Source organism: Strix aluco, chromosome 12 (assembly GCF_031877795.1).
Source record: "Strix aluco isolate bStrAlu1 chromosome 12, bStrAlu1.hap1, whole genome shotgun sequence".
Taxonomy (NCBI): domain Eukaryota; kingdom Metazoa; phylum Chordata; class Aves; order Strigiformes; family Strigidae; genus Strix; species Strix aluco.
The window spans coordinates 10,391,685-10,419,151 of NC_133942.1; the positions used below are offsets into that span (position 1 = coordinate 10,391,685).

Consider the following 27,467-nt stretch of genomic DNA (forward strand, 5'->3'; position numbering starts at 1 on the left):
TATAAAAATAAAAGTGCCTTTATGGCATTCCTGATGTTACGCTATCAAATTGCATAAGGCCTTACAGCGTGGAAAAAAAACATGAATAGCGAAAGGGAGAATTAAACAACTTACTATTCTTCCCTTAACACAGAGCACAAAGTTTTGGGTTTGGGTTGTGAGGTGTGGTGTGTTTTGGTTGGTTGGTTGGTTTTAAATAAAAGAATAAGGTAAAGTAAATAATGCACTACTAAGATTTTTGTCTGGTAAGGTAAATAGACTTAAATCACCTTTTGCTGTTATGGCAGTTTATATAACATTTTCCCAATCACTTCAGCTTCTCTTGGTTGTTTTTAGATACTAAAATAACAGAAGTATGTACAATACAGTTGTACAAGATTTTATACGTCCAACTTAAAATTGGTCATCGCATTAGTACTCTCTAATACTGAAATATTTCTGCTTCCTAACATGTTTCAAAAATGAATCAGCAGAAGATATGAAATGAAGTTGTATTTTAATTCATTCTGTGTCCTTGCCCTTTGTTTCCCTCATTATTTAACATTTTTGCTTGGAGCATCCAAAGAAAAAGCAAGACCCTGTTAGGGTCAGCTGTACTCAGCTGGCATAAAATAACAAGGCCATACTAAAGTCATCATTTTATACCATGTGAGGTTCTGGTAGCATAGTTCAGTCCATACATTTTGGTGAGTGTTGGAAGCAGTATTTCTAACTAGTATTTTTCTGGAGCTGACCTGGATAATATCTGTCCTGAGATCTGTCATGCTGTGATCTGCACTGCTACAATGCCAGCATACACCACGTTAACAGTTACAGTGTAATTACTCTTCTCAGTATAACCTACAACCTTTTTTTTCTCATTACACACTAGCAGGTTTGAGAGCTCACTTGCTCTCTTGCCAACCAAGCAATTTACCTACCATCTGCATGTGAAGAGCACCCAAGCAGTTACGAAACTGTCTGGTTCTTACTCAGCACTGTGTAATTTCGGGAGCTATTCATTGGCTCTCCAATCTTTGGAGCAGCAAGAGAGGATGCAACAAAAATGAAAATAAAGCTGGTTTTTATTATTTTAGTTTTAGTTAAAGAGCCCTACTTTTTGATTCTGTGAAAATTCCTCAATAATGTACAAATGACAAATTTTGAAGATTAACTAAATGAGCCATAAATAGAGATCTCTCCTGGCACCCTAAACATCTCTGCAAATCTGTTCATTTTATTGCAGTAGTGCAAACTCTTCCTTAGAACCATCTGCACCACTACTGAGATTTGAAAACCAGAGCACAAAAAAGACCATTGCTTAATGGATAATGAGGAAGGGCGCTCTCAAACCCACTGCACTTGTCTTCAAGCCAACTGTTCATGCAGCTAGAGCACATATTCATTGGTCTCACTCCCAAGTGAAAGATACAAATGCTGCAGAAGCTCAGTGCATTTCTCTGAAGAAAATCAGTTGATTTTTCACACAAATCAAGTGTGATATTCCTCCTCCAAAACTTTGCCTGGACCTTGGTGACAAACAAAGAGAATGAATAAACCAGTGGCCAAACACCAGAACAAATAAATAGCAGTGAATATTCCAATGGAAATAATGAACTCAAGGTTCATATCTGCTCATGTAGCCAGAAGTGATGATGTTCCAGTTATTGTGAGTGACCTCACAGTGGATAGAGATAGCCTTTTGCAGCACTGACAGTTTGAATGTGTACTGGAGTACACTGACACTATAAGAAAACGCACAGATCTCTGTAGAAGACAGAAGACATAATGTTTCTAGGAACAAAGCAAAAATACCAACACTTGCAAGTAGTCACTGCAAAACATTTGGTCTGGTGATCTGTGCACATCTCTGTGACAGCAGTAATAAATCATAAGCTCTGCAAATGTTCAGAGGGAAGGTTTCCTGTGAACCTGAAGCCGAAGATTAAGGTGGGTCACATTGTATTGGATTCAGTCCTTTCAATAGGAAAGTTTCTGGCTATTTTATTATGCGAAGAACATACATACCATCTGTCTTGGGCATTTATGAAATGTTATTTCTGTGGTATCTACACTGTGAATGGAACAGAAATAGTCTCTGCTCTTGCCTTCCTGTATTTTCATGTGAACACACCTCTAAACAATCTGTGATATTTTTAAATGTTATCTTCTGCTGCAACTTCTGAAAGCATCTCTGTCTTAGCATTGTGCTGCACCTTTTATCTGATCGTGTGATGTACTAAATACCTTCAGTTCCCACTGACTCCTGTAATTTTTGACAACATAGTGCTGTTCTACCAGAATAGAATTTTGACTTACACAGCTTTGATCCCAGCAACTCCCAATAGGTAGAAAGCACATTAAGAAAAATTGTCCAGCATAGCAGTGGGATGGAGTTGTCCAGTAGCAAGGAAGAGAAGTTCTATATTATACATCCTGATACTGGCTGCAAGAGATTTTATTCTTTTGATGGATTTAAAAGCAGGATAGTACCAATGTCATTTCTCAGTTACTCTTCATCCTACTTGATGCAGACATCTGACTTCCCCTGCCAAATCTGATGCTCCAGAAACTCAGCTTGTCTTTGGTGAATTATGTTACAAATACAACCTAATTCAAGGTCATAGCTAAGAATCTGGGTGAATATGATTAAATTAAATATAATGTATAGAATCTCATTCCCATTTCTGTCATCTTCAAATTTATACAAGCCTCTCTGAAGGAATAACACCAACCTTGAGACTGATGAATTTCTGGGGGAGGTGGCTGCAAGAGTTACCTGAACCTTCATAAAATCTTAAGATTTAATTTGCATTTTCTTTGCCATAGGTGTTTTACAGTACAAAGAACGTCAGTTTGAGACACTGCTTTTCTTGTTACAAATGCATTATCATACTAGTGTACAAATACATTTATCTGTTAATACACCTAAGATGCACCAATGACAAACATTTCTGCTCTGATATATAACATTATTTAAAAATTATTCCACTTCCTCTTCTAACCTACAGTACATACTCTTATCACCTTTTGTCTCAGTCTGTGTTTCTCTGAATCTCATCAGCATGCTTTATGTTAGCAACCAGCTATTTGCTCTTTGAACTCAATTGGCCTTCACTAGATGGAACAAGAAGAGAGTATTTTCTGCTATTTTTTATCAAGACACCTTGAACACACATTCTTGTTCTTCACATATTTTCTGGCTAACATTAAATAGAAAGAGGCTAGTAAGGAAATGACCCATATAAAAGCCCTGTAGATTTCATCTTGGCTTCTTTTGCAGGCCAACACTGAAACATCTTGAGACATTTTCAGAGAGTTTGTTGCTAGGTTTTGATGTGCCTCCTTTTTTGATGCTTCCCCCTCCAGTATCATAAGCTAAATTTTTCTTTGCAGTCTGTTGGAAGTGTTCTAGAAACAACTGAATTAATCTCCTATCACCTACACAGAGTGACAATGCTGTCTTGCATTTATTTAGCTGCGGAACTGAAGTTCTCATAAATTGTGCTGTGCATTTGACATATAGCCAGCCACCAGAAGAAGCAAACTCACCCCTCCCCAGATATTATTCCTTCATTCTGTAACTTCATTGTATTTACCAGACACTGCTAGTTACTGTGGTATATATAATTATTTTTACGTACCTTTCTCAGCCCAGAGAAAAGAGGAGTTCCATCGCCTGACATGCACATGCTAATTTTCCATAATCTTACGAATAATTAATAGCACACATAATTGAGCTCTGTTTGTATGAACCAGGCTTACAGGTGGTTTATAAAGATATTGTTCCTTTTTTCACATTTGTTTGCAGAAGAAATACACATCCTCTTACCAAGGTTTCAGTAATAACTATTGGTAAGGAAATTCACATAAAGAATAGGAGAACAATATTAAAGGGATGAACAAACCCAGGAAATCAAACAACTTGGAATTTAAATTATCCTCTTGTGCCTGCCTGCTGCATATTGCCTTTATTTTTCTTTCTCTGTACTAATAATGATGGCATATTTGCTGGTGTGAAGTGGAGGAAGCCAATGGGCAAAAGTCATATGTAGAATATGTTTCAGAATGCCACAGAGTGGGATAGATGTGTATGTAATTTAATTTGCCTTTCTCAGGTAACTATCGTGTCTGTATGCTGTGTGTAGCAACAGATAGCATAATATGTAACATTTTCAGTTGTGTAACTGAGGAACACATGGAGTGAAAACTAACTGCACCTAGTCCTGAAAGAGCTGCCTATATTTCTACTTAGCTGAATAGACAGGGGTTATTTGCAGGCAGTATTTACCATTACTTTGGTGGCAGGTTGGAGGAAGGCAAGGGAAAGATCTAGCCATGTTTAAATATCCTATAGGATTTCTTATATCTTCCATGGATTGATTAAAATTATGTGTTCCTGTTTGTTCCTTATCCCTTATCCCTTACAGAAGGAGCACACAGCAATGATTTGCAGCAAGATTTTTATGTAAGTGTCCCCTTTACATGGGTTTTATGCAGAAGGGAAACATATGGTTCTGAAAGAGCATTAATACCCAGGTACAGCTGGTCTTTGAAGATTTTAAGTGATCCAGATAAAAAGAATGAGCAAATGCCTCCCAAGGGAGGCTGTGTCTGTTCTGACACTGTTCTTTATCACAAGTGTAACACTTACAGGGAGATGTCTATGGAGACCTAAGAATAGAATGGGGATTGTATTGGCCAAAAAAACCAAAAAAAAAGACATATAAGCAAATAAGACAAAAATAAAACCCTCAACCTGGCCAGCAATAGAGAGAGAACTTAATCACAGTCTACCAGGCTGGCAGCAAAGAAAAGTAAGCAAACTGATTAATTCATCTATTGTTATTAGTTAATGCAACAACCCAACATTTCTCCGTGACAGCAATGTCTCTTTGCCAGGTTTTTATTATCCTGCAGCACTGGCACTCTTAAAATTCCTGTTACGTGGAGAGTTTACATTGATTTAAAACAGTGTTTTGTTTGCTAGATATAAAGAGAGCTATCACACAAAATTTAGTGTTAGACCTTAGGTGAGAATCAACCCTATTTTCTATTTAAAAGACTCACTGGATTTAAAGACAAGTCACTCCTAAAGAAGAAAAGATCTAAGGCACCAGGTTTATTTGAGGAGCTGATCCCAACTAATGATGCTCAATCTTTATCACAGAAATATCACATAGCTCCAACCATACTTAATCAGGCTTCATTACTGCACACTCTGGAGTCCCAAACAGAAGTGTCAGAAGCTGAGACTAGACACTGTCATTAACTGCTCTTGTGCAGGGTAAAATTCCTCAACGTCTATGTTCCCAGAAGAAACTAGATTGCCAAAGGGATAGGGAATAAACTTGGTAATAGAGAATGTGAAATTCAGGATAGCGGGTTCACCACAGAAGGTTTAGGAAACCTGGAAAATTTCTAAAACTCCTATAGTTTCATGACTGCAAGAGGTAAATTAAAGGAGCAGGAGAAAGTCAGGGCGAAAGAGAATTGTATAATCCAGTCAGAGCTCTGAGAAGAGGAGCTTTTCAAAGTCCCACTGAGATTGGTAGCAAACCCAAAGCTTACTGTTAATGCAAACAAGAAAGCTAAACCACAGAATCAGAAGCCGTGGGCCAAGTCTGGATAAATGAAGTGGCAGGACCGCTCAAGGTCAAAATCCCATTTCAGAAATAATCCACTATCCCATCTATAGTTACAAGAGCAATGAAAATGAAGTTGCTAATACAAAACAAACATAAAAACCCACAATTTTCTCTGAATTCTGCAGAAAGAGTGTATGCAGCTAAAGTAAAAATCTTGTCCTGGGGCTGCCACTGGATAACATGTCCCTAACTAGAAGGATTAGAACTACCATGATATAAGAAATCCTAAGCTAATTTGCAGGCAGAACAGCTGAAGAAAGGCTGTTCAACAGAAGTTGGAATTAGAGCAAGAGGTTAAATTGCTTCAGATTTTTTCTGTCTGTGCTGATCTTGGTGCCAGATGTGAGATAACCATCTTTCCAAACCACCAAATCTTTCATAAGCCAGTAAGTTTAGGAAGCAAGATCACGGATACTGTAACTAGGAGTATAATAAGAAAAAGTTCCTTTTATTCTTCTCATGTAAGATTATTGCAAGAAAGAAGAAAAAAAATAATACGGAGGGAGGTACAGCTTTTTTTTTTTTTTTAATGAAGATACAAAAGATATTGAACACAAGTCAAAAGTTTAAATTATGGTAGTTATTTTAAAGTTGACCAAAGTTGCTTCACAGATTTTTAACAAAATATGTCCAAGGACTAAATACAGAATTATGCTCGACTAAGTAATTTCTCAAACCAAAAGCAATAAGCTATGGTTAAGCCTTAGCTAGGTCCAAGTTGCAGTCTTGTTCTATAATATCTCCAGGAGTATTTTATAATGTTACAGGTTATTAAGCACGTTGATGTATAAAAATATGCAGAGAAGTTGGCTGTTCATAGATCAAACAGCACAAAGAGATACTAGCTACATAACAAATTAGTAACAGCTGGATGATTTAGAACCAGAAGGCCTAACATGCCAGTACAGGGCAAATTTCACTCAGTTTATGAAACAAGACTACTTTACCTAGGGCAATAAAACAATGCCTCTAGATTGGATTTTGCAGAACCTGGGGCTCCCTCGTGAAACTGCATGATAACTTAGGCATGACAAAGATGCCACAGGATCAGGGAGCCCAGCAGAGAAATTCTGCTGCCTGGAAAGATTCTGGCTTGAGAAATCCTGATTGCTTGAAGAGTTGAAATGAATAAAGGAATTAAGCTTGAGGTTACAAAATTAAAAATGGAAGTCTATGTTTCTACGCTTTCGTATGTCTTTATGAATATTTTGATTGCTTTAAGAAATAAACCTGTATTCTTTCATCATTTATCTTTAAAAGGATTTCATTGTATGAAGTGCCTAAGATTTTCTGCATTTAGATTCTCTTTTGGCAGAGAGGTGAGTTTTTTCTCAGTGGAAAGAATCTTTAGCTTTAATGTCATATTTCAAAAGAAATTTTCTTGCTGTCTTTTGCTCTTTCCCTTTGACAGCCATCATTGCTGAGTAATGCCCGGGGTCATACTTTTGAAAAGCAAATTCTTCCTTTGCAGCATTGCTGCAGGACCTATGGCAGAGCATATATCCAGAGGACTAGGCAGTTATCCTTGTATAAGATGTAGCTAGAATTCTGTAAGGGATGTGTCTGGCACAAGAGTTAGATGCAGATGAGTAAAGAAATATGAAAGGGAAAATCAGCAGCTATAGAAATAGTTTTAGGAATATATACACATACATTCACATGTATGTACAATTTTGGAATATAAAGCAAGAAATTCATTAAATGTAAGGTAATTTGTTCCACCAGAAAACATACAGTGAGCTATTAGTCCAGGTTATTACTTGCTTGGACAAAACTCTAGACTGAGACAAAATCATCACCACAGAGTGCAGAGAGCTTCAACTGAAGTCAAAGTAGTTGACCCAAGGTATCAAAGAGAAATTCAGTCTGGATAAAAAGTCCTGAAATAATGCCTAGATAGCAGTTATTTTCCTAAGAGAATTTATTACCAGAACAAAACTTACTTGAAAAAAAAATCTCACATCTCTTGGCAGAACATCAGATATTTTAGTAAAATGCAGTCATTTTCTCCTGCAACAGATTTCCACCCTTAAGAAATCTTAGTACGAAAAGTCACTAGCATTCAGTGTCTCTAGTGGGTCGCTTAGCATAAATATGGCATTGCAGAATGATTGTCCAGTTCATTCATTGCTAAATCCTGCTTCTACAGAATTAATAAATGCTATTAATTGCAGGGAAAGCAGAAGTGGGCCGTTAAGTACATAATGATTCAAGAGATAATCCTTGTTAAAGAGTAGGTTTGTTACCGCTGAAGGTGACAGATTAACAAATCCTGACTTTGATGGTTACTATTTTTTCAGTCATATGGCAGGTCTTTACAAGGACCTTAAAATTTTCCCTATTTATAATCTGATTTCTACTCCTAGTTTTAGTTCAACTGGTTTTATGGTTGTCGAACATAAAATATGACTAGTTGGTGTATGACATGTTACCTCTGCAGTGTATGAACATATTTTGATTTCTACAGCACTGAGTCAGCATTCTGATGAGTTAGCATTTATATTCCCGACAGCTGTTTATTCCTCTCAATGTAATTTCAGAGATAAATGTCCAGAAGGGATTTGCTGCCCCAGATCTATCAGAAAACATATTTAAGATATTCTGTGGTATTTAAATCATAAAAAAATATTATTCAGTAATGCTAGGACAAAAAGTGTTTAATTTTTAACATTGAATAGCTAATTTAAACCTTACTATATTATTTTTAAATATAATGTGGTTAAAAGTCAAAGTATTTTTATTTTCTATGCAAAATCACATCAATGGTTTCTAGAGACATTATAAATTTAAGAAACACACTGAAACTTCCAATCAGTATTTTTATTTTACTCCTTTAATTTAGAGTTGAGAAAGTAGCCTTGAGAAGAAGAGATAGGAGCCAGTGCACATAAAAGACCAAACTGCTCCTGGAATAGCTGATTGATTGTGTCTTACTAAAGTCATGAGACTAGTTGGTACAGTGGAACATCAATCTTGATAGAAGGCAGAACCAGTACATGAGGATTCACTGCATTCTGAAATTCTTCAGGTATTGCTGCAGGGTTATTTTGGCAAATCTGGTGTAGGCAGTGGTCATTCATATACCATCATTTTTTGATCTACTTTTTGTTTGTTTGCTTTTTAGTCTTCTCATAAAGCAATGCAGATGGCACATAGTAGCATAGATTTTATTTTCCTGCACCAGCCCTATAGACTCTATAGGATGCAACACCTGTGTTACCACAGCTGCTTTATCTTTGGATTTTAGTAAGAATAGACTCTTTCTAGGAGATGTTTCTTCTAAACACTCTTCTGCTAGGGTTTACAATATGGCAGGGAAATTAAAGTTACTGTTAGTGAGATTTTAGAAGTGTATGTTAGCAGTGCAAAAATAAAATCCACTTCTGAGTCCCATTAAATGAATGATTTTTATCACATCTGGTGGCTATGAATTCTACAGATTACTTATGATTTTGATAATTAATTAAAATTAAAATCAATAAAATAATTAAAAATAATACTTAATTCCTCTGTTCTTCTCTGTCTTCTCAGACTCCATTTTTCTTGTCTCAGGACAAAAAGTAAAAAGGGATTCTTGATATAACTTCTCTAAAAATTCAATTCATATCCTCTATATATCCTTGCTTTTTCCTACTCTCTAGTCTGAATCAAATGGTCCCTTTTTTCAAACTCAGATAGAAAGATATGTTTGCTTATTAGAGTAATAATATATATTGCCTAATAATTTTAATTTTATTCTTACTGATTTTTTATTTCTTCTTTACTGGGATATAGTAAAAAGAACAGTGAACAGTATTACAGAGGAGAGTTTTCCAACAGATTCTTTCTGCACCCTAATATTTTGTTTTCTCTTTTGGCTGCTACAGACCACCAGTCATTGGTTCTTACTCAGCTTTCTATGTTACTGGCAAGTGCTTTTTTTTTCCTCCCATGGTAACTATAAATTTAGAAATAAAGATAAAAGGCCAAATTAACTTGCAGGCAATTCCATTCATCTCAGTTATAACTGTGTCCATAAATCAACAGGCAAACCAATGAATAAAACCATCATGGTTACTACTCCAGTAAAGTAAGACTTTTAAAATATAAGCAGTACTTCTGATGCTAAACTCTTTAATAAAACACCAAAACTTGAATGTTATTACCCTAGGACTTTTTCCCAAATCCTTACTTATGTCAATAAATGAGGTTAAACAGGAGGTGAATATCTTCATCCATATTTACCAATAAAACTTAAGCTATGGGGCAGACTTTATTGTGAAGAGAAACTGTCTTGAATCTGAGCATTCAAGATCATTTATATGGCTGTGACATATGCACCATAAAGAAAAATGTATAAGTAGAAGATAATAATCTCTTTGATCTATTCATGAAAATTTATTTGGGCCATTTCTCTACAAACGTTGCATTGCCAATGTAGACTAATGTATAACTTTCCCAAAAATCATTAAATGAATCTTGAGATTGGACAGTGGTTACAAATTATTTGATCCCTTCTAAAATTAATTCATAATCCTGTGTCTGCATTTGTCAGTTTTCTTCCAGCTTTATAAAACATCCTGAAGATTGCAGTCCCTGTACTGTAAATTTGTGTTGTGTGTTCAACATTCCGCTTAGCTGTAAAAGTGTAGTGAAGAATTGGCATCAAGGTCCATATATTTGTATAAAAGGTATTCTAAGTTTAATGCTTTGCTTTATTCCCAGATTTGTGGATAGTACAATTTCTTATTTATAGCTTGGTTTTAAGAGATGTGGAAAAAAAAAGTAATTAGACTGATTGAAATGCTGCTTTAAATGATTGTGTATATAGTGCTCTGCCTCTTAAGAAATCATTAGCTTGCACAGTAAACACATATATTTTCACTGCAAGAATTCTAAAAAGTTTAAGCTGAGATTCACATGACTATTCATGCAATATCCAATAGAAAAGTTTCCAAAACACTGTACAATTCACATATATTGTGAATAATACCAAAAGCAACAGCAATTATAACTTTTTTTTTTTTCCCCATAAACTGAGTATCTGTTTCTTGGTAATATTGTTACTAATGTTATTTGTATGACTTCAGTGCCTGGAGTTCTCAGGTGAGACTGATAAACATGTATTCCAACCTAGAAGTGTATGCAATCTGAGTATGTCTTTATGGAAGTACTGCGATGACAGAAAGGTCTAAATGATGTTATTACATATCATTTAATACATTTTTTTCCTGAGTGTGCAAGCAGAGCATATGCCAACAGCACTCTTAAAAGAAATATTTTTATGTCAATTTTATGATTCAATGCTGTTGTGGTGGAGCTGTAGCAAAGAATATGTAAAATTACAGAGAGGTAATCTTTCTCCTGCCAGGTCTTAAGACAGAATGCTTCTGTGAGAAGTTTTTACTAAGATGCAGTCATTTTGTTATGATCTCTTACTTAAGGACTGGTTTAAATATAAATTAAGTTATGGCAAGAATATATGCATATTCCAAGTGACTGATCAGCACAGTAACAGTGGGTATGCATACTACTAACTCCACCTCCTCTCACACATACCCCTTCTCAAAACTGACACTTTCATTTTGTTAATCTTTAGCAAATCCCCCTCACTTTTATGAGAGGAAACCATTATAGAAGGGAAGAATCATCTTAAGATGAGAATATTGGGTGGGTGGTTGGCTGGCTGGCCAGGCAGCTATAAGGCCCGATCCCTTTGTATCTGGGCTACCATAACAATGCAAAATGTACCTGGGAAGCATACGTAATGCAAAAAGGCTCTCTGGATAGTGAAGAGATGGCTTAATATGCGTAGAGTAGACCCATCACAGCTCCCAGAGTATGGTATTTAGCTGGATTGCTGCTATACTCTGACTCTTTCTGACACAAAGAACAACCTTTTGGGCATTCCTAGCCAAGAATAGCCAAAAATAAGTTAAAGTAGTCTGAGGCTGCACTAAGTAACTGTAGAAGCCAGAAATTAGGGAAATTCAAAGATCCAAAAAAATTTTTCAAGGCTAAAAGCTACCTTCATCCTATTTCTGTTTTTGTTGTAACCAGAATCCAGGGAGAATAGATAACTGGGTTCTGGATATTTTGAGACACGGGCTGTTGTGTCAGGAAGCATGCATAATGCATTGCTATGGTAATGGTTACCACAGTTGGTATCTTCTATGGAAAAAATAAATAAATTCTGTATAAGTGTAGTTAGCTTACATAAGCAACTGACTTCAGTCAGATGTGCCTTTTAGTCATCTATAATATCTTAGAACTTGTCATATTTTACATTTTGTGTAGCAAAGGTAACAGTTTACAGAAGTGATAGTTTGTATAGATGAAAATGCAGGTTATTACCCTGAGCTGAGCTGGCTACTAAAGAAAGAGTCTTGTCTTCATTATGACATACTATACTTACAGTACAATTAACTGCAGTATCTGATAACTGCTGATGTGCCAATAGTTGCAAGAAATTCCAATAACGGACTGGAAAGTACTTTTTATGGTATTTCTAAAATGGAAATCTCCAAAATTACTTGGAAAAGACACTTGTTCTGACATCTTTATTTGCTTTTCTCTTCTCATCCTCCATTTCTCTTTTACACTTCTTTCTACTGCTGACTATAGCCATGGCTTATCTGTTCCAGGTTCCAAACTGAGATGAGCAGCTTCCTGTCAAATAAGCCAATGCTACTGGACAAATTGACCTTGACATGACTGCTGTGATGCCAAAAGCCACAAGCTAACTGGTAACAATTGTTAGGTATGTCAACGCTAATTTTTATTGTTGATGCATGTCATAAAAATATGAGGTGGTAAAGAAGCACAACAGTGCAGTCCTTTGGTTCATTTGAACCTCAGTAGTCATTTGGGATAAGACATAATGTGAATAAAACCTTTTCCATATGCATATTACCTGCTGTATTAGCTTCCAATTTACAAAACGTGTTTACACTAAAAATACATGCAAAATTAGGGATGGCACTCTCACAGCAGTAATACTGGCAATGACCTGGGCATGCCAAGTAGCAGATGTTTGGAGGAAGCCAGTCAAGGTTTTGTCTCAGTAATTGCTGGCAAGAAATGGCTGTTCCTGCTCTTCTTGATCCTTGATTGCCTTGGCTCAATACATCCTCTCTTGCAGAATACTCTCTATTAGGAGGTGCATAATCCATGAGAATTTTCTCTTATAGATTCTTCCTACATAAATTTCATCAGGAGAGAAGGATTTGTTTTCTACTTCCAGTGCCACTCCAAATATTCAGATGTGAAGAAGAACATGACCATCCATATTTCCTTACCAAGTACATCCTTAGAAGCTCTTTTAAGGACTATTTCCTTGGAAGTAGGAAAATGTGAGGTAGAATAAACGAGAGCACCAGGCTCCACTTTTTCCTTTCTAGTTACTGTTTTACAGAAACACCTATCCTCCCACTTTTTTACCCAGACAAAAGATAGGATTTTGGAGGGGGAAGGAAGAAGAGTAGTATCATTTAAGCCTGTGAGCCTACTTTCAGAACAAAGGGAATGAATTTGCACATACAGAATTGTTCTGTACAGAATGTGGGGTACAATCAATCCTGCTTTTTAAAAACACTGTATGGCATGTGTTCAGAACACTGATATGTCTTCTGAAAGTGCAGTGGCCCTCATTTCCGTCTTTGGATGGAGCCACTGAACTTCCTGCTCAGTGGTTGGTTGATTTCATTCATCTTACAAATTACTCGCTAACAAAAAATGAATGAACTGTGGCGCATCTAAGGACCTTCTAATTTGGAGGAGCTCCTTGTCAATGTCCTACTGCCATTGCCAGCCTGGCCTGGCTTTTCACCACACCAAGAGAGGAAAGCTTGTCAAGGGGGATCCAACTCTCTTGTGAAGCCATTTTCTGTTCCCTTATCTTGTTATGTCGCTGAACAAAGCACAGCTAGGCAGGACACAACAGCTCCTTGGACACCTTTTAGAAGCAGCGAATGCTGTCATGTTCAGTTTACCCTACTTCAGCCTAATTTCCCATGCTTGCATATCTGATCCTTTAATTCTCACTCTCTCCTTTTTTCATTTTTCATCTCCTTCCATAAGCTGTTTCTTTTCCAGAATAAGGAGTTCTAGCCGCTCAATTATTTTCCCCATGGAAACCATTCTGTCCCATGCATTTGATCATTGTTGCCTTTCTCTGAACTTTTTTGAGATCTAATGTAACATTTTCAAGATGTAAGCACCAGAATAGCACACAGCATTCCAGGTGTGAACAAACTGTGGCGTTATAGACTGGCATAATTATATTTCCTGTTTTGTTCTTTTTTCCTTTCCTATCAATTCCAAACATTTGCATTTTTGGACTGCTGCCATGCACTGAGTTGATGTTTTTATGAAACTGTCTATCTGTCACAATCCCAAACTTTCACTTTTGAGTGGTAACAGGCAGCTCAGAGCTCATCACTTTATTCATAAAGCCAAGAACACTTTTGCCCACGTACATCATTTCACATTTATCTACACTAAATTTCCTCCACCATTTTGTTACCCCATCACTTAATCTTAAGGCCCATCTACAGTTCTGTGCATTCAGCCCTCACACGTCCTACATTGTCTAAATGTGTAATCTTCAGCAAATTTTCCCACCTCACTGCTAAGACCTTTTTCCAATCAATTTTTGAGCCTGTTAGAAGAATCAATCCCCTGCAGAATTCCACTGATGACTTCTCTCTGTATTGTTACCATGCTCACATGGTTGAAGGTTTGGGAGGGGGCACAGTTATGGTGCTGGGGAATGTGGTATTGAGCACGGGTCTACGGGGTGTTACAGAGTTGTGTGGGCCCTTATCTCAGACTTCATGCATAAGAATCATTTGCAGTCCTGTGCTATGCTCTGTCTCTGGCAATGGGAACCCGCATACCAGCTAGAGCTAATCAACCTGATCCGTGACTTCTGGTTCCTCTGTGCCTGACACACTGGTCAGGAAGTGAGGGGATTATTTGGCATTTCCCAGCAGTGGAGAGCTGTGCATTTTCTGCCAAGATTTTGCATTCGCTGAAGTCCTCTTGAAAGGGATTTTTTCTATATGCTGTCCAGCCCTATGGCCTTTGCCTGTCATGTGATTTGCCCCTCATATTACATATCCCCCTTCATGTGATCAGATACATGAAGTCTCACATGTAAGAAAGAATAAACTTCAGAAGTCTAACTTCTAGTAGGAGGTAGGATGCAAATAGTCTTTGCCAAAGGAATGCATCAGAGCATAGAAAAAGTATTTTGGAACAAAAGAAGTTTAACAGTACACAGCCTCATGACCCGATAAGATAGGACCCAGCACAGCAGTTTAGTGAGGAAACTATGTAAAAGAGGAGTAGAAAGTCTATGGAAATATGATTTGGTTTGATATATGGATGCAAAAAAAAAGGAATCATATATAATCTGTTGAAAGTGAGTGAGTACACCAACAGCATTAGTAAAACAGATAAAACCTAAATGTTTAAATGGCCATTGTATTTTATTTGGTTTGGGCTTCATGGGCTTGATTTACCACTACAGTGCACTTAGTTTTTTTGTTTGCATATGGAAAGCGGGTATGAATGTTTCCAAGCCAGCAAAGAATCATCTCCAAATTCCTGAAGTGTGAAAATGATGGTATCTCCGAATTTGGACTTGTTCTCTTCACTGGGTTGTGTTTGGATGCCATTTGTTCCTGTCTAGGGAGCACAGACTCCAAAGGAGCGTTGTGTTTACTATGTGCAATGGAGAAAAGGCAGTATTTGTCACTATGCATTTGAAACCTCATAGTTACGTTTGTGTTGGTTGGTAAGGAACATAGTAGACTCATTAAGTGATATTAGAGAATCAAACCAAGAAATGCTTCTAAAGCTCTTATATGTATCCTCTGTATTTGTGTGTGTGTGTGTGTGTGTGTATCGTGTCCAGGAAAACTGGGCAAACATCACTACTAAATGTTACGATGTTGTTACAATTCTAAATAATCATTCACAACAATAATTTCAAATAGGTAGCCAAGGAATTTTTTAACAACTGTGATGTAGTACCATCTAGTGGCCAAATTGAAGAGGACTTTATCAGAGACTGGTACCTTAAGTTTTCAATATTAACAACGAAATGTTGCATAGTTGCTGCTTGATTTTATTATTATTATGGTGGAGAAAGCATCCTTCTACTTTTAATAGATATGTAATCTTACTGGATAACCTTGCAAATCTAAATATAACAAGGCTATTTATTGCCCTGGCTTCTGCACCCAGCTGCTTCTCAGACACAGCTTTTTGAATCCTGTGATTTTGATTGAGGAGGACAGAAGGTACTTGAAAAAATGCCTTTGTAGTTTTAAATCCAACAATTCTTTTTTGAAATTTTTTTGTCAATATTTCACTGAGTATTCATTGCAAAGAAAAGTAAATTCTATCTCTAAAGCAAGAAGTTTAAGGGAGTTCTGAACTATTACTTTACAAATGGTATGGAAAATGAGAAAAGGCCAATTTACTGCATTAATTCAATAAGCCTGATACTGTGACACCTTTTCAATCATCCTGTCTTAGTTTGAATTTGCTTTCTGTAACTCATTTTTTTGAACTGTTAGAAAACAAAATGTTGCAATTAGCCAAACCATAAGCTTTTCAGCCTAACATACAGTATAGATAATCTGATATTTATATGATGAAATAGTAAGAAGTTAAATAGAAATTTACATTTATAAGCATCAGATTGCCATCTTACAGAAAAATACAAGTAATTCTTTTGACACTGCTAGACTGTGGTGCCTTGTGAGATAATTGGGTCTTTGTCCTCAACAGTGCTGAGATTAAGGCATGAATTTAATTTTTTGGATTGTGCTCCCTGTGCTCTTACCAAGTTCCTGAAGTAACACAAAACACATGCCAAAATGCCATAAACATTCTAATTCCTAAATTAATAATGATGTTTAGGGGTGTCAAGATGCCAGTATATGGCTGTCCAAATAAACTGTAAAAATCTGGCGCTGTGGCTTAGCTCTGCACTTCTTCCTGAATAAATGCTGTTTACATGATTTGTACACATTACTTTTTATTATCTAAAGCAAAGCAGTGACTGTCTCCTTTCCCAGAGGACTTATAATTAGCAGTGAAGCTTTGTCACGCTTAATCTTTTTTTGCCAGTGCAACATGTTGAACTTCAAATGTTGAAAACCAATTTAAGAGCTGTAAAATACAATTCCAATAGATTCAGAAATGTATATTCTACAGTAGAACTGAGCCATTCCAAAATTTTAAACATAAGTGGGAAATCCATAAAGCAGACTTCAAATACAGATATACACACAAACCTAGTCCATTTACATGAAAATGGAAAAGCTGTGTGCAAAAATCTCTTGTTGCTTGAAATGTGAAAATAAATGGCTCGTGTATCTGATTTTCACAGTTTGGATATTACTTATTCTGTAACTTATTTGACAGACATTGTATCACAATCTTTTCTTAATACATGGCAATGTAACACATATATGTACTATTAACGCTACTGTCTGCTTCAGCATTTTAGTTCTCAATCAATAAGAGAATAAAAACTGTTGTTGAAGGAGAAAACAGAAAGCCCGAGGAAAATAATTAACTATTTTCTTTTATGTCATCTGCATGATTTTCACAGGGCCAGCATCAAATGTCCAGTGATGCTTGAGAGGTATAGGAAAGTAACAAAGAAAAAAAAAGTTCAGCCAATTACTGACCCAACCTATAATTCTATCCACTTGTCTAATAGAGATGGTCCTTTTTGGTGAAGATATTCTGAGAAAGAAGGTATAGAGAAAACAATAGACAGAACCAATGTTCTGATCCAAAACTAGACCAAGAACATATCCTTAATGCTGATTTGCAGAAGACGTCTGATATGGTACTTCTGTCTGGCATCTCAGTGACGGTGTTTGTGGATACACTGCTTGCCCCATGAAGTCCTAGACTAAATCACAATAAGCAACCCCCACACTTACTCAGTTTCACTTGTGTTAAAGATCACATTTTTATTGCATTCTTCAGAAATGCCGGAGCTGTCTCAAGAGGGGAAACTGTGAAAGTAGAGCAGGGTATCCTTACTAGGGCTCTCGCCTTTAAATGAAAAACTGAGTGTGAATCCACACACCTTTTGCATCTTTAATTTTGTTTTCTTTTTGCCCAGGGTGCTTTATTGGCTGAACTATGTCATGGCTGTAGTTAGTTGACTCTTAACTAACAGGATCATCTTAGTGTTTAGAACTGAGATGATTTTGCTCTTCCTAGACATGTGAAGTACCCCTGTGTACCATCTATTCCGCAGTGATATGACTCTGATAACTTGTATAAACATAAATATAAAAACATGGCTTTACAATTGCTATGTAATTGTGTAACAACTATTATTATCTATATTATCAAAGTACTCTAGCTCACCATGATGCTCCCACTAACATTGACTGGAGTTTTCAGAGACAGGAAGTTCTTGTCCTTAGAGTGTCTATGTGTCTGACATCTTTCTGTCATTGGAAAAAATACTCTACAAGTGATTGAGAATATTTACAAATATTGGGAAAAGGGCAGTGAAGCCATTTTCTATTTTCTCTTTATGGTCATATCTTCTTTTCTAACTACTGCTATATATTCCTAGTGGTCTTTATGCACCCTGTAGTTGTGCACTGTTGTATTTATGGATGGTACTTTCTGTCTCTGGTTGGTTGCCTTGTTGATAGGGTCCCTGCAACTGTGGTTTGTAATGTGTGGATTTATGCAAGATACATGCAGGTGGCACATTTGCTTTGCTACCAGCTATATTGTTTTCTTCGACAAGAAGATTCAATTGTCATTTTCACAAATTGTTACAAGCATTTGAGACTCTCTTCTCCACAAATACCATGATGATTGTGTAAAATTTTCTTTCTGGTGTTTGACACAAGTGTGGCACTTAAGAAAAAAACTAGCATAAGCCAGTTACCTATTATATTTTTCTCTTGGATGGAGGAGATGAGTGTCAGCATACAACAGAAGGTGTGGAAAGATTGGCACTTTTTTAACCTAGTGTCAAGATATTTTTTTTCCCAGGACACTGGTGTTGAAGTAAATTGCGTGCTACTGCACACCAGTTTGTCTTCCCGTTGAGTTCTCTGTTTCCAATAGAGGTGACTATTCCCTTCTTGCTGTGACTTCTGGGGCTACATCAACTTCCACACTTAACACTGATACCCTGCAGGGAGAGTATAGCCCCAGCATGCTTTTTTCTTCTTCCAGGGTATATGCAGGACTAATACACCATAAGCTTTCTTATCAGGTGGAATGTATATAACGATCTTATAGTGAGACTGACTCTGCAAATACTGATACTGTCGTGTTTTATGACATCTGGTGGATTTTTTTAGAGCTATCAAGTATTTTCAGCATAGACTGGCTTCAGGAAAGCTTTCATATTTGTCCGCTACTTCCCTAATGTGGTTCTTTAGCTGCAGGCACTTCTTAATTGGTTTGGTTTTGTAAGTGAATTGTCTTGTGACGTTACAGGACCAGTGCTACAGAATTAATGTATTTAAAGACAAATGGCACATATTCAGATTACAAATGACTGCAACTCTCCTGGAACTCTTGTGACTGTATATGGAGAAAGGAGTTCTGACTGGGATTTCATTAGTTGTGGGTAAAGAGCAGCCCACACTGTACAATCTGGGCCCATAACGTATTGTATCAGGTGTCTTCATATTCTATTACCATTTCATGTTTCGCTGTTACTCAAGATGAACTTAACCTTTTAAGCCCACAATTTTTTCAATTACTTCACAGTCATTAAGTTTTACTACACTTCTAAAAACTCGTATAATCCAGTCCCTAGCTGAAACTTAACAAAACTAACCTAGACATGCAAATATATTAAGGCTTCATAATTACTGCTTATATGCTACTGACACATCAAAACTGCACTACAGCTTTTAACTACTTTTCAAGTATTTTTCTCAGAATGTAAGTTTCTGTCTTAGCTGGACATGTAAACTACCTATAGTATTTCCTAACAGCTAATGAGCTACTGAGAGCTCTAGTCCATTCTCAGCTAGATTCCGTATTGAATTAAGCAAAACATGATTCCAAACACACATCTGCAAATGCCTGAACTGAATACAATGTACATAAAATGCAGCATTTTAGGACTTTTGAAAATTTTGTCTGTGTCCCCATTTTAGGTTCAAATCTCTGAAGCAGGGACTTAAACATATATCAAAGTACATGCTGTTCTTACATAGGTCTTCCTCAGTTTCTGTTCCTCTTAAAATAAATAACAGGAACTGTGATACTAACTTAGGTTGTCTCTCACATTCCAAGAAAGTTTATGAGTAAAATGTACTTCTACATATGTACTTAGTCCTTGAACGCTGAAAACTAGCAGTGTCATCAATGCATTACATCATTACTGAATACCTGTAGTAAAGACCACAGGTGACCCCCAGCATTCATCAGCATCAGAAGACGTTCATTATAAAAAATAGAATCATATTTACAAATGCAAAGTAAAATCAGATGCAAATGAAAAACTTCTTGAAAGCACTTCACTTGCATGGAAACTAAGTGACGGGAAATATTGTGATCATTAAAGATATCATGACACCGATAATTTTAACCTGTATTTGTTGAATGATTGATTCAGTTGTTCCTCAGCAGAAGGGCTTCCTTCTTGGTCACTCATCTGACAGGTTTCATGCAGCTCCATCTCAGATACAGCCCTCAGTTGTGTTTGCTCTGATAACGCTGGGAAACATCTATGCATATGGTCTGGATAACAATAAAGAAATTTCTCTAATAGCTGATACATAGTTCAAAATAACACCTACAGTTTGATGCAATTCTGTCTGTGATGTTACATTTGGGCAAGCAGTTGTTTTAGGTAAACATAATTTCTTTCAACCTTTTATAGATAAAGTTGTTTCCATATTATTCTTTCCAATAGATTTGAGAGGTACAGATCAGACAATTTATAGGAATCTTGGAAATAAACCTGAAATTCTTACTCCATATAACCTCCTCCCTGAGCAAGTAACAACCAAATGTTTCTCCCCATAGAGCTTTGCTTTATACTATAATGAGAATTTTAGAAGAGTAAAAGAATCAAGTCACTAGTGTCTTGAAGAATAAATACTGCTATAACACCCCTTAAATTACTGTGAGTGTAATTCTTTGGAATAATGACACAAAAGAGTTCAAAGTGGCATTAAATCAACTGTGTGCAAGCGACAGTACATCATTCACTGGCCACATTTCACTAGCACAGTTTACAGTTTTGCAGTGAACTACATTAGTCCAGAGGCTGAGTGACCTCTTGGAACCATGTCACATTTCAGCACCTGTCAAATGGTTCTTCCTGTAGGGCATGAAGACAGTGGGAACACATTAAAATACCCATATCTGCCAACACAGGCAGGTCCAGAAAACAGAAATTGGCCCCTGCTGTACATGCAGTTGATCAATAACAGGGATTGATTCTGTTCTCTGTGCTCAGTCAGCCTGTCATAGTCTCTTTAACAAGTACAGGCGATGGGATGGCACACAACTGCTGCGGTAGCTGAGGTGTTTAAGCCACATAGTACAGGCATAGCAACTTCTCATCATGTATTCCTTCCATTTTGATTCCTTTGGCCTATCAGTCAGCTTTTATACAGTGGTGAAGAAAATTATTTTAATGGAAATAGTAAACAATGCTCTTTTTCATCATACCTTTCCATGTACCTTGTAACAGGGTTTATCAAAATCAACCTATAAAAATCCACAATGCATGAAAATCCATAATGCATAATCCATTTAATTGAATATGCAACATATGCGTGCGTGAATTTAAACAGATTATGTGCATGAATTAATGTGAATATATAGCATGTGTTTTTCTTTGCCTTCTACCCAGTAGATTATTATCAGCAATAACAGATTCTAAAACTAGCTTTGCGCATTTGATGTATGCTACTGGGGGAGGGGAAGGAGAAAAGAGTGTAATAGTGGCTGAGCTAAGGCAGCCTGAGGCATTTTTCTGCCTACACAAGGCACAGACAGCCAGAATGGATTGGGGACGCTGTTCCAACAGTATCCTTTACTCTTTTGGAAATGTGCAGCATTGGCTTTCTCCTTTTTTTTCTGTATCTACTATGACGTTGTCAGGGAGACAGAGTCCTTGACTTGCACCCAACTGCTGAGGCCATCACCCTTTATAACAGTACTACCCCCCAAAACCTTGTACCCACTGGAAAATTCAAATCTGTTTTGTGACAGGCCCTTGCATGAAATGTTTAGGTGGTACAGAATAAAAATTTCCCTGCGCTGCCTCTGCAGTTAATTCAAAGGAAGCCAAAACTTCATTCTAAAATGCATATTCCAAAAGACCTGGCTTTATAATGTATTTATAATCCATTGTATTTATATTTGTATGCTTTTTAAAAAAAATTATAACGTAAAGAGGCCCTAAGTAGCCTTTTCATAATGTGGCTGTCCGTGAAGTACATTCTACATGTATTAAAATCCTCAACAACATTTGTGAACCTCCTTTGATTTTCTTGTAACTGCCATAAAACTGTGCTGTAAATAGATTTTGAAAAGGCACACTAAATGGGCATCTGTTCATAAGTAAATTATGGTAAAATATCTGTTGTCTTTTCAAGTAATTGAATCTGTAACTGTCAATTTTAAAAGTAATCAGGTTTTCAAGACAGGATACAGACTACAGCTATTTTAAAGGTCAAAATTAGTTTAGATTTTTTCTTATTTAATTTATTAACATTCTTACAGTACTCTGACTTACTAGTTTTTATTTATAAATAGTTGTAATGCTAAGGTATTTAAACCTGTTACTGAATGGATTGGTAAAAGACATGACTATTTTAATTAAATTCTAAAAGGACATTCTGTATATAACCTTTGAGCACAACCCTGCAGTTATTGCTGAGAAAACTCTAGCTGACTTGAAAGACTCGAATTTGGAATATAACAGACACAAAAAATAAAAATAGGTCACTAGGAGGTAATTGTAAACACTCTGCACATATTTTTTCACATTATCTTTGCTAATATCTAGTAAAACATTGTTTCTCATATAGGTATGAATAGTCCCTGATGTCCAAATAATATTTTGATTAACTTCAATTGTACTGTTGATATTTAGTAATGCAATCTTTTTCATGCAGTTGTTTACATATAGGTATAGTAAATAATGTGACTTACAAGAAGAATGTGAAAGGGATCAAGTATTCAGGCACTTATGCCTGTAGAACTTCTCAATCTATTTTTAAATATTTCAGAAATGAGAAGGAAAGTAGAAGATCGGTGTTACATTTCTGAGCTAAGCGTTATCAGTAGTACCTAGGAACCCTTTTCCCTATCCTGACTCTTATTCATTAGTAGCAGCAATGTTAATGTACAGTTTAAATGTTCAAAGTATAACAACATACATTTGTTTAATAAATTTTCCTTCCCATTATTTTATCTTTTATAACAAAGAACCATAAACACAAAAAATACTCTCTCGTTTAGTGCAAGAAGGAAAGTAAACACTAATTATAGCAAATAACTATTAGTGTCAAAGGATTCCAACACATTGCCAATATACACTTAAACATTTCAGAGCAGACAGTGACCTTACCTTCATAGCCAAGGAGAAAGCATGTCAGCAAGTGAGGGCAGACCTCCTCCAAAATGGAACAAAAAGCAGAGAAAGCACTTGGGCCTTTTAAGGAGAGTTTCTCTAAAAAATACTCAGTTCTCTTCTTGTAGCTTTCCTGGGACCAAATATCTTTGTATTCCTCCAAGGAAAAGACTCTCTTGTAAACCAAATATGACAGCACTTTGCTCACATCCAGCTCTTCCAGTATTTTCTCTCTCTGATTGCTTGGGATTTCAGAAAACCACTTATTCCTGTTTTCATTTTCTCTTTTGGTAGGTTTTGCACGGTTATAAAACCAAGATTTGGCTGTCCTTCCAAACATTTTGATATTTAAATAGAAAATAGAAAAACCTACTTCTGCATTTATTGTGCAGTATTCACTGTGCAAAGTAAACATAATGTGGATAGATAGAATGCAAATACATACTGCTCTCTGTAATTATTGTAATTCTAATGGAATAAAGAAGGCCTACGTACAAATTATAAAGAAATCTAGCTCAATGCCTGCAGCCTCCTAAGAGGATTACGTTACACTAATTAGCCCTTTACAACTGTTAACAGCTTCTGAACCGTAATGATGAGACAGAGAATTGCTTAGTTACTGTTACTTTTTAATTCTGTAACTGATCTTCAGAGATATCCCTTTGCAAAAAATAATTCATTCAAGAAGACAGTTGATCAAACTGAAATAATCTGTACAAGCTGGTACAGGACATAAAATAAAGTGTCTTCCCTACACTTTAATTTTGTATTCCTCAGAGGCCATACCCAAACCACAGTATAAATGCCCTGCACTTCTTACTCTGTCATAAAATATTAGCTTTACAATGCAATTGAATTATAGATTTAGAAACCATGCTTCCGTAAATATTTCGTAACCCTCTATGCAAAAAGTAAAAAAGGTTACAGAGTAAGACCTTTTTTTGTGAAGGTAAATATGTCACTGTTAAGAATAACAACATTTCTGCATGTTTAGACCTTTAAGTTGTGTCCAAGCAAAATAAAACACCATGCAGCATTCATTTCCTGAACCAGGTTTTACAGTGGAGATTACTGCAATCCTAGTGGAGGTGTTCTGCCACTGATAATCATTCATTGAGGATCACACATTGCATAACCTCCCTTATGCAAATGCTGCTTAATACATGGACTTTCTGGTCTTGTTTTCATACTTTCTGTCAACATAAATTCCCTGTATAGAAAAGCTGTGAGTACTTCCTGCCTCCTCCTCCTCCTGTTTCTTAGTCTGTAACTGATAATGCATCCGTGGCCTCACTCATGTCGCCTTATCTGCAGTTTTCTTAAGGGTACTTTACCTATTGTGCAGCAAACAGAAATATTTTGCCAAGCTTTTAGGAAAACAAATTTTATAATATTTTCAGTCCTTATGATCTTAAGATGCAACCACTGTATCCTCCTGTCAGGCTTCTGTTTCTGAAATTCCAGGTATTCATCAGTCAGCATTAAAGTTGACCACTGAATTGGGGAATTCTCTGTTGTGTACATCACCATCCTATTAACTAGCCAGGCTTCACAGAATTGTTTGGAAGCATTGCCTGTCACCTTGTGGTTGTTTGTAGATATAACAAGCCTTGTATGTGACATTATCTGGAGAAAGGACAAGTGGAATTATGCATTATTTTAAGCCATATTAAAGGTCTCACATTAGAATGTTAAGTCTTACTGACCATAGCAGTGAGATTCTTGTGCTTCTGTAATCATCTTGAATCTACTCAGGTAGAGCTACCTATGCATTGCATGGCATCACACGCCACATGAAGGATGACCCGCTTGGTGAAAGGCAAATACAATCCTAACTATTAGTCAGGTAGTACAGCTAAACATGCAGTAGGCAGAGAACGTGGCCAACCTACCTGAGAGGCCTGGCACATCTTCTAGGCAACCTTTAAAAGTAAAGGCTCCTTTGTAAGCCTAATTCTTAAGATTCCCTTTGATCTTTGAACCTCCATAGGGCTAGTTCAAATACTAGCTCCCCTATTCTTTCCATATTCTCAATGAAACCTCAGGTGTTTTTTCTCTCAAAGTTGTTTCTCTCTCAGAAGTTCTACTAATATTAATACTGCAATATCTCAGCAGGTAAAAGATCCTGATAAAGCCTGGTGCTCCGCCTATGTTAGACAGCATCTTACAAATCAGCCTTCTCAGCCACTATAACTTCTGAGGGTAAGCTTTTCCATTACTTCAGTAAATGCTAGAGCGAGCCCAAAGTTACAGGTTTTGGGTTCATAAAACAGTGCCCAAAGATGAGATACAGAGGATGTAACCTGAATATATTTCTGAGTTTAACCTCAAAACTAAATCTGTATTTATTTTATTGTGCTGATAACACTGATTGTCATCAGTATCCTAAATGGAGTAATAAATTCTGCACGGTAGTGAATTAAAAAAAAAACACCAGGTAATCTGTCAGATTAATATTGAAATGAATTTTTAAAGGAAATGTCCTATTTTTACACATTTCCATGGAAGTTCTGCCCATGACAGTCCATCCTCGAAGAAGTGATAGGTGATGGCAAGTTGCATCTCTTCAGAAAAGGAAGGAAGAATTGGTGCAAATGAAAAATGTTTGGTATAGGTATCAGTTTGCTGAGGGATATTCTCAATATACCTTAAATAACAAAACTATTTTTTTAAAAAAAACATTAAAAAGTTTAGCTGGGGCAGAATAACAAAAAGAATTAACTACAAAGCTGTTCTGGTATCACCCCCTCTGGGCCACGGCCCAAGTATGGGTATGCTGGGCTGCCAGGAGGTGATTGATTTTCATTCCCATTCCCAAGCAGGAGGGGAGGCAGGAGCCAGGTGTGCCATGGGGGTGCCTTAGCGCTCTGGTCCACTGCCTTTCCCAATCCATGGTGGGTTGGTGTGTGGCCTGGGGGTGGGGTGGGCTGTGGAAATTGCACTAAGCACCCAGGGACCCAAGAGAGAGGAGGGGTTTGTACCACCAGGACCTGTAAATGATACAATGCAGGCTGTCTGAGTAGAAGTTGTACAGTCTTTCCAAGCTCTGAGTCCTAACTGGCTAGCAGCTCAAACCTCTTCATTTACCTTGGTGCCAAGTTCTGCCATTTGTGCAAAGATGCTGTTTAGTTCAGATAGTCTAATTTCATAAGAACTGGTGTCAGACAGAAAGCATCCACTAGAAATAAGCTGTGACATTGTAGTCAAATACAGATGCAGCCTGCCCCACACTTTTTGACATTATTTCATAATGAGAATAGTGAAGGTGGACGCAGCACAGCCTGTCAGGGCCCTGGGAGCACTAACTGGCCTTAATGGCCTTGACCGACCTCACCTGGGGCCTCCACCCACACCCCTGTCCATGGGGCCAGGGGTTCCATTTAAGCACAGCCCTGGACTATCAGTCCCTACCTGAGCTCCATTAGAGATGTATTTGTCACTGGCTCCTGTTGCTGTGCTCTGGTCTGTGATCTGCAGGTTGGCTTCCTGGTTTGACTTTTCCATGTCACCATAGACCTGCTGGATAACCACTATGTCTGTCCCCAGTTACCGTCATGGGACCTGACTTGTGGATTGCTTTCCTGGCTTGACCTCTGACCTTCCTTATCGTCATGAAGTTTTCTGGCAGCCTGGACTCCTGGTTGTTCCTGGCTGCTATCCCCAAGCCTGCCTGCCTTGTTTGAGTACCGTGAGACGGGGCCTGGGCTGGCCAGCCCCTGTCCTGCCAGCCTTGCTGTGGCTCTGAGCTCCCTGGCCTGTCGGAGGCAGCTGGCCCTTGGGGCTCCCTGACCTGCACAATTGTTTGGCTCAACACCAGGGTGTTAGAACTACTTTTTTTAAAGTCTGTGCAATGGATCTTAGGAAAAATGCCCTCTCTGAAACAGTGTTCATGTAATGCTACTGCCTTATGGGAAACTATGAAAAAAGGTGAACCTGATTCTGTGGACTTGCAGAGGTGGAGGCGTAAGTGACCCCCTTGTACCGGGAGGCACACAAGTGGAAGGATTGCTTGGGCTGGAGTGAGATCTGTTAGAGGGGTGGCAGGGCACATGCCATATGAACTGTTGCTTATGGGACAGTATTTGGGGTTTCAACTTCTCTGCCCAGTTTGCTTTTGCCACTTTTTATTCATCCTTCCTGTGTTCCTCTCTTGTCTCCAGACCTCAACCTGTTGTAATGCCTGGATCCAAGCTGGTTTTTGGAGAAAGTGTGGCTGTAGGCAACTCACAGGTGGATGTGTTTAATGGATG

General features: G+C 37.3%; 1 protein-coding gene across 1 annotated transcript in view; it reads right to left on the bottom strand.

Moving 5' to 3' along the window:
• Positions 1-23,572, bottom strand: part of TJP1 (tight junction protein 1) — a 197,058-nt gene extending 173,486 nt beyond the window's left edge. Inside the window, exons 1-2 of the mRNA XM_074837745.1 lie at positions 23,215-23,572; positions 20,216-20,366 (exon numbers count right to left, since the gene is read on the bottom strand). Of these exons, the coding sequence (XP_074693846.1) occupies positions 20,216-20,366; positions 23,215-23,557 (494 nt within the window). The 5' untranslated portion in view covers positions 23,558-23,572. The remainder of the gene's footprint in view (positions 1-20,215; positions 20,367-23,214) is intronic.
• Between the last annotated feature and the right edge of the window lie 3,895 nt (positions 23,573-27,467).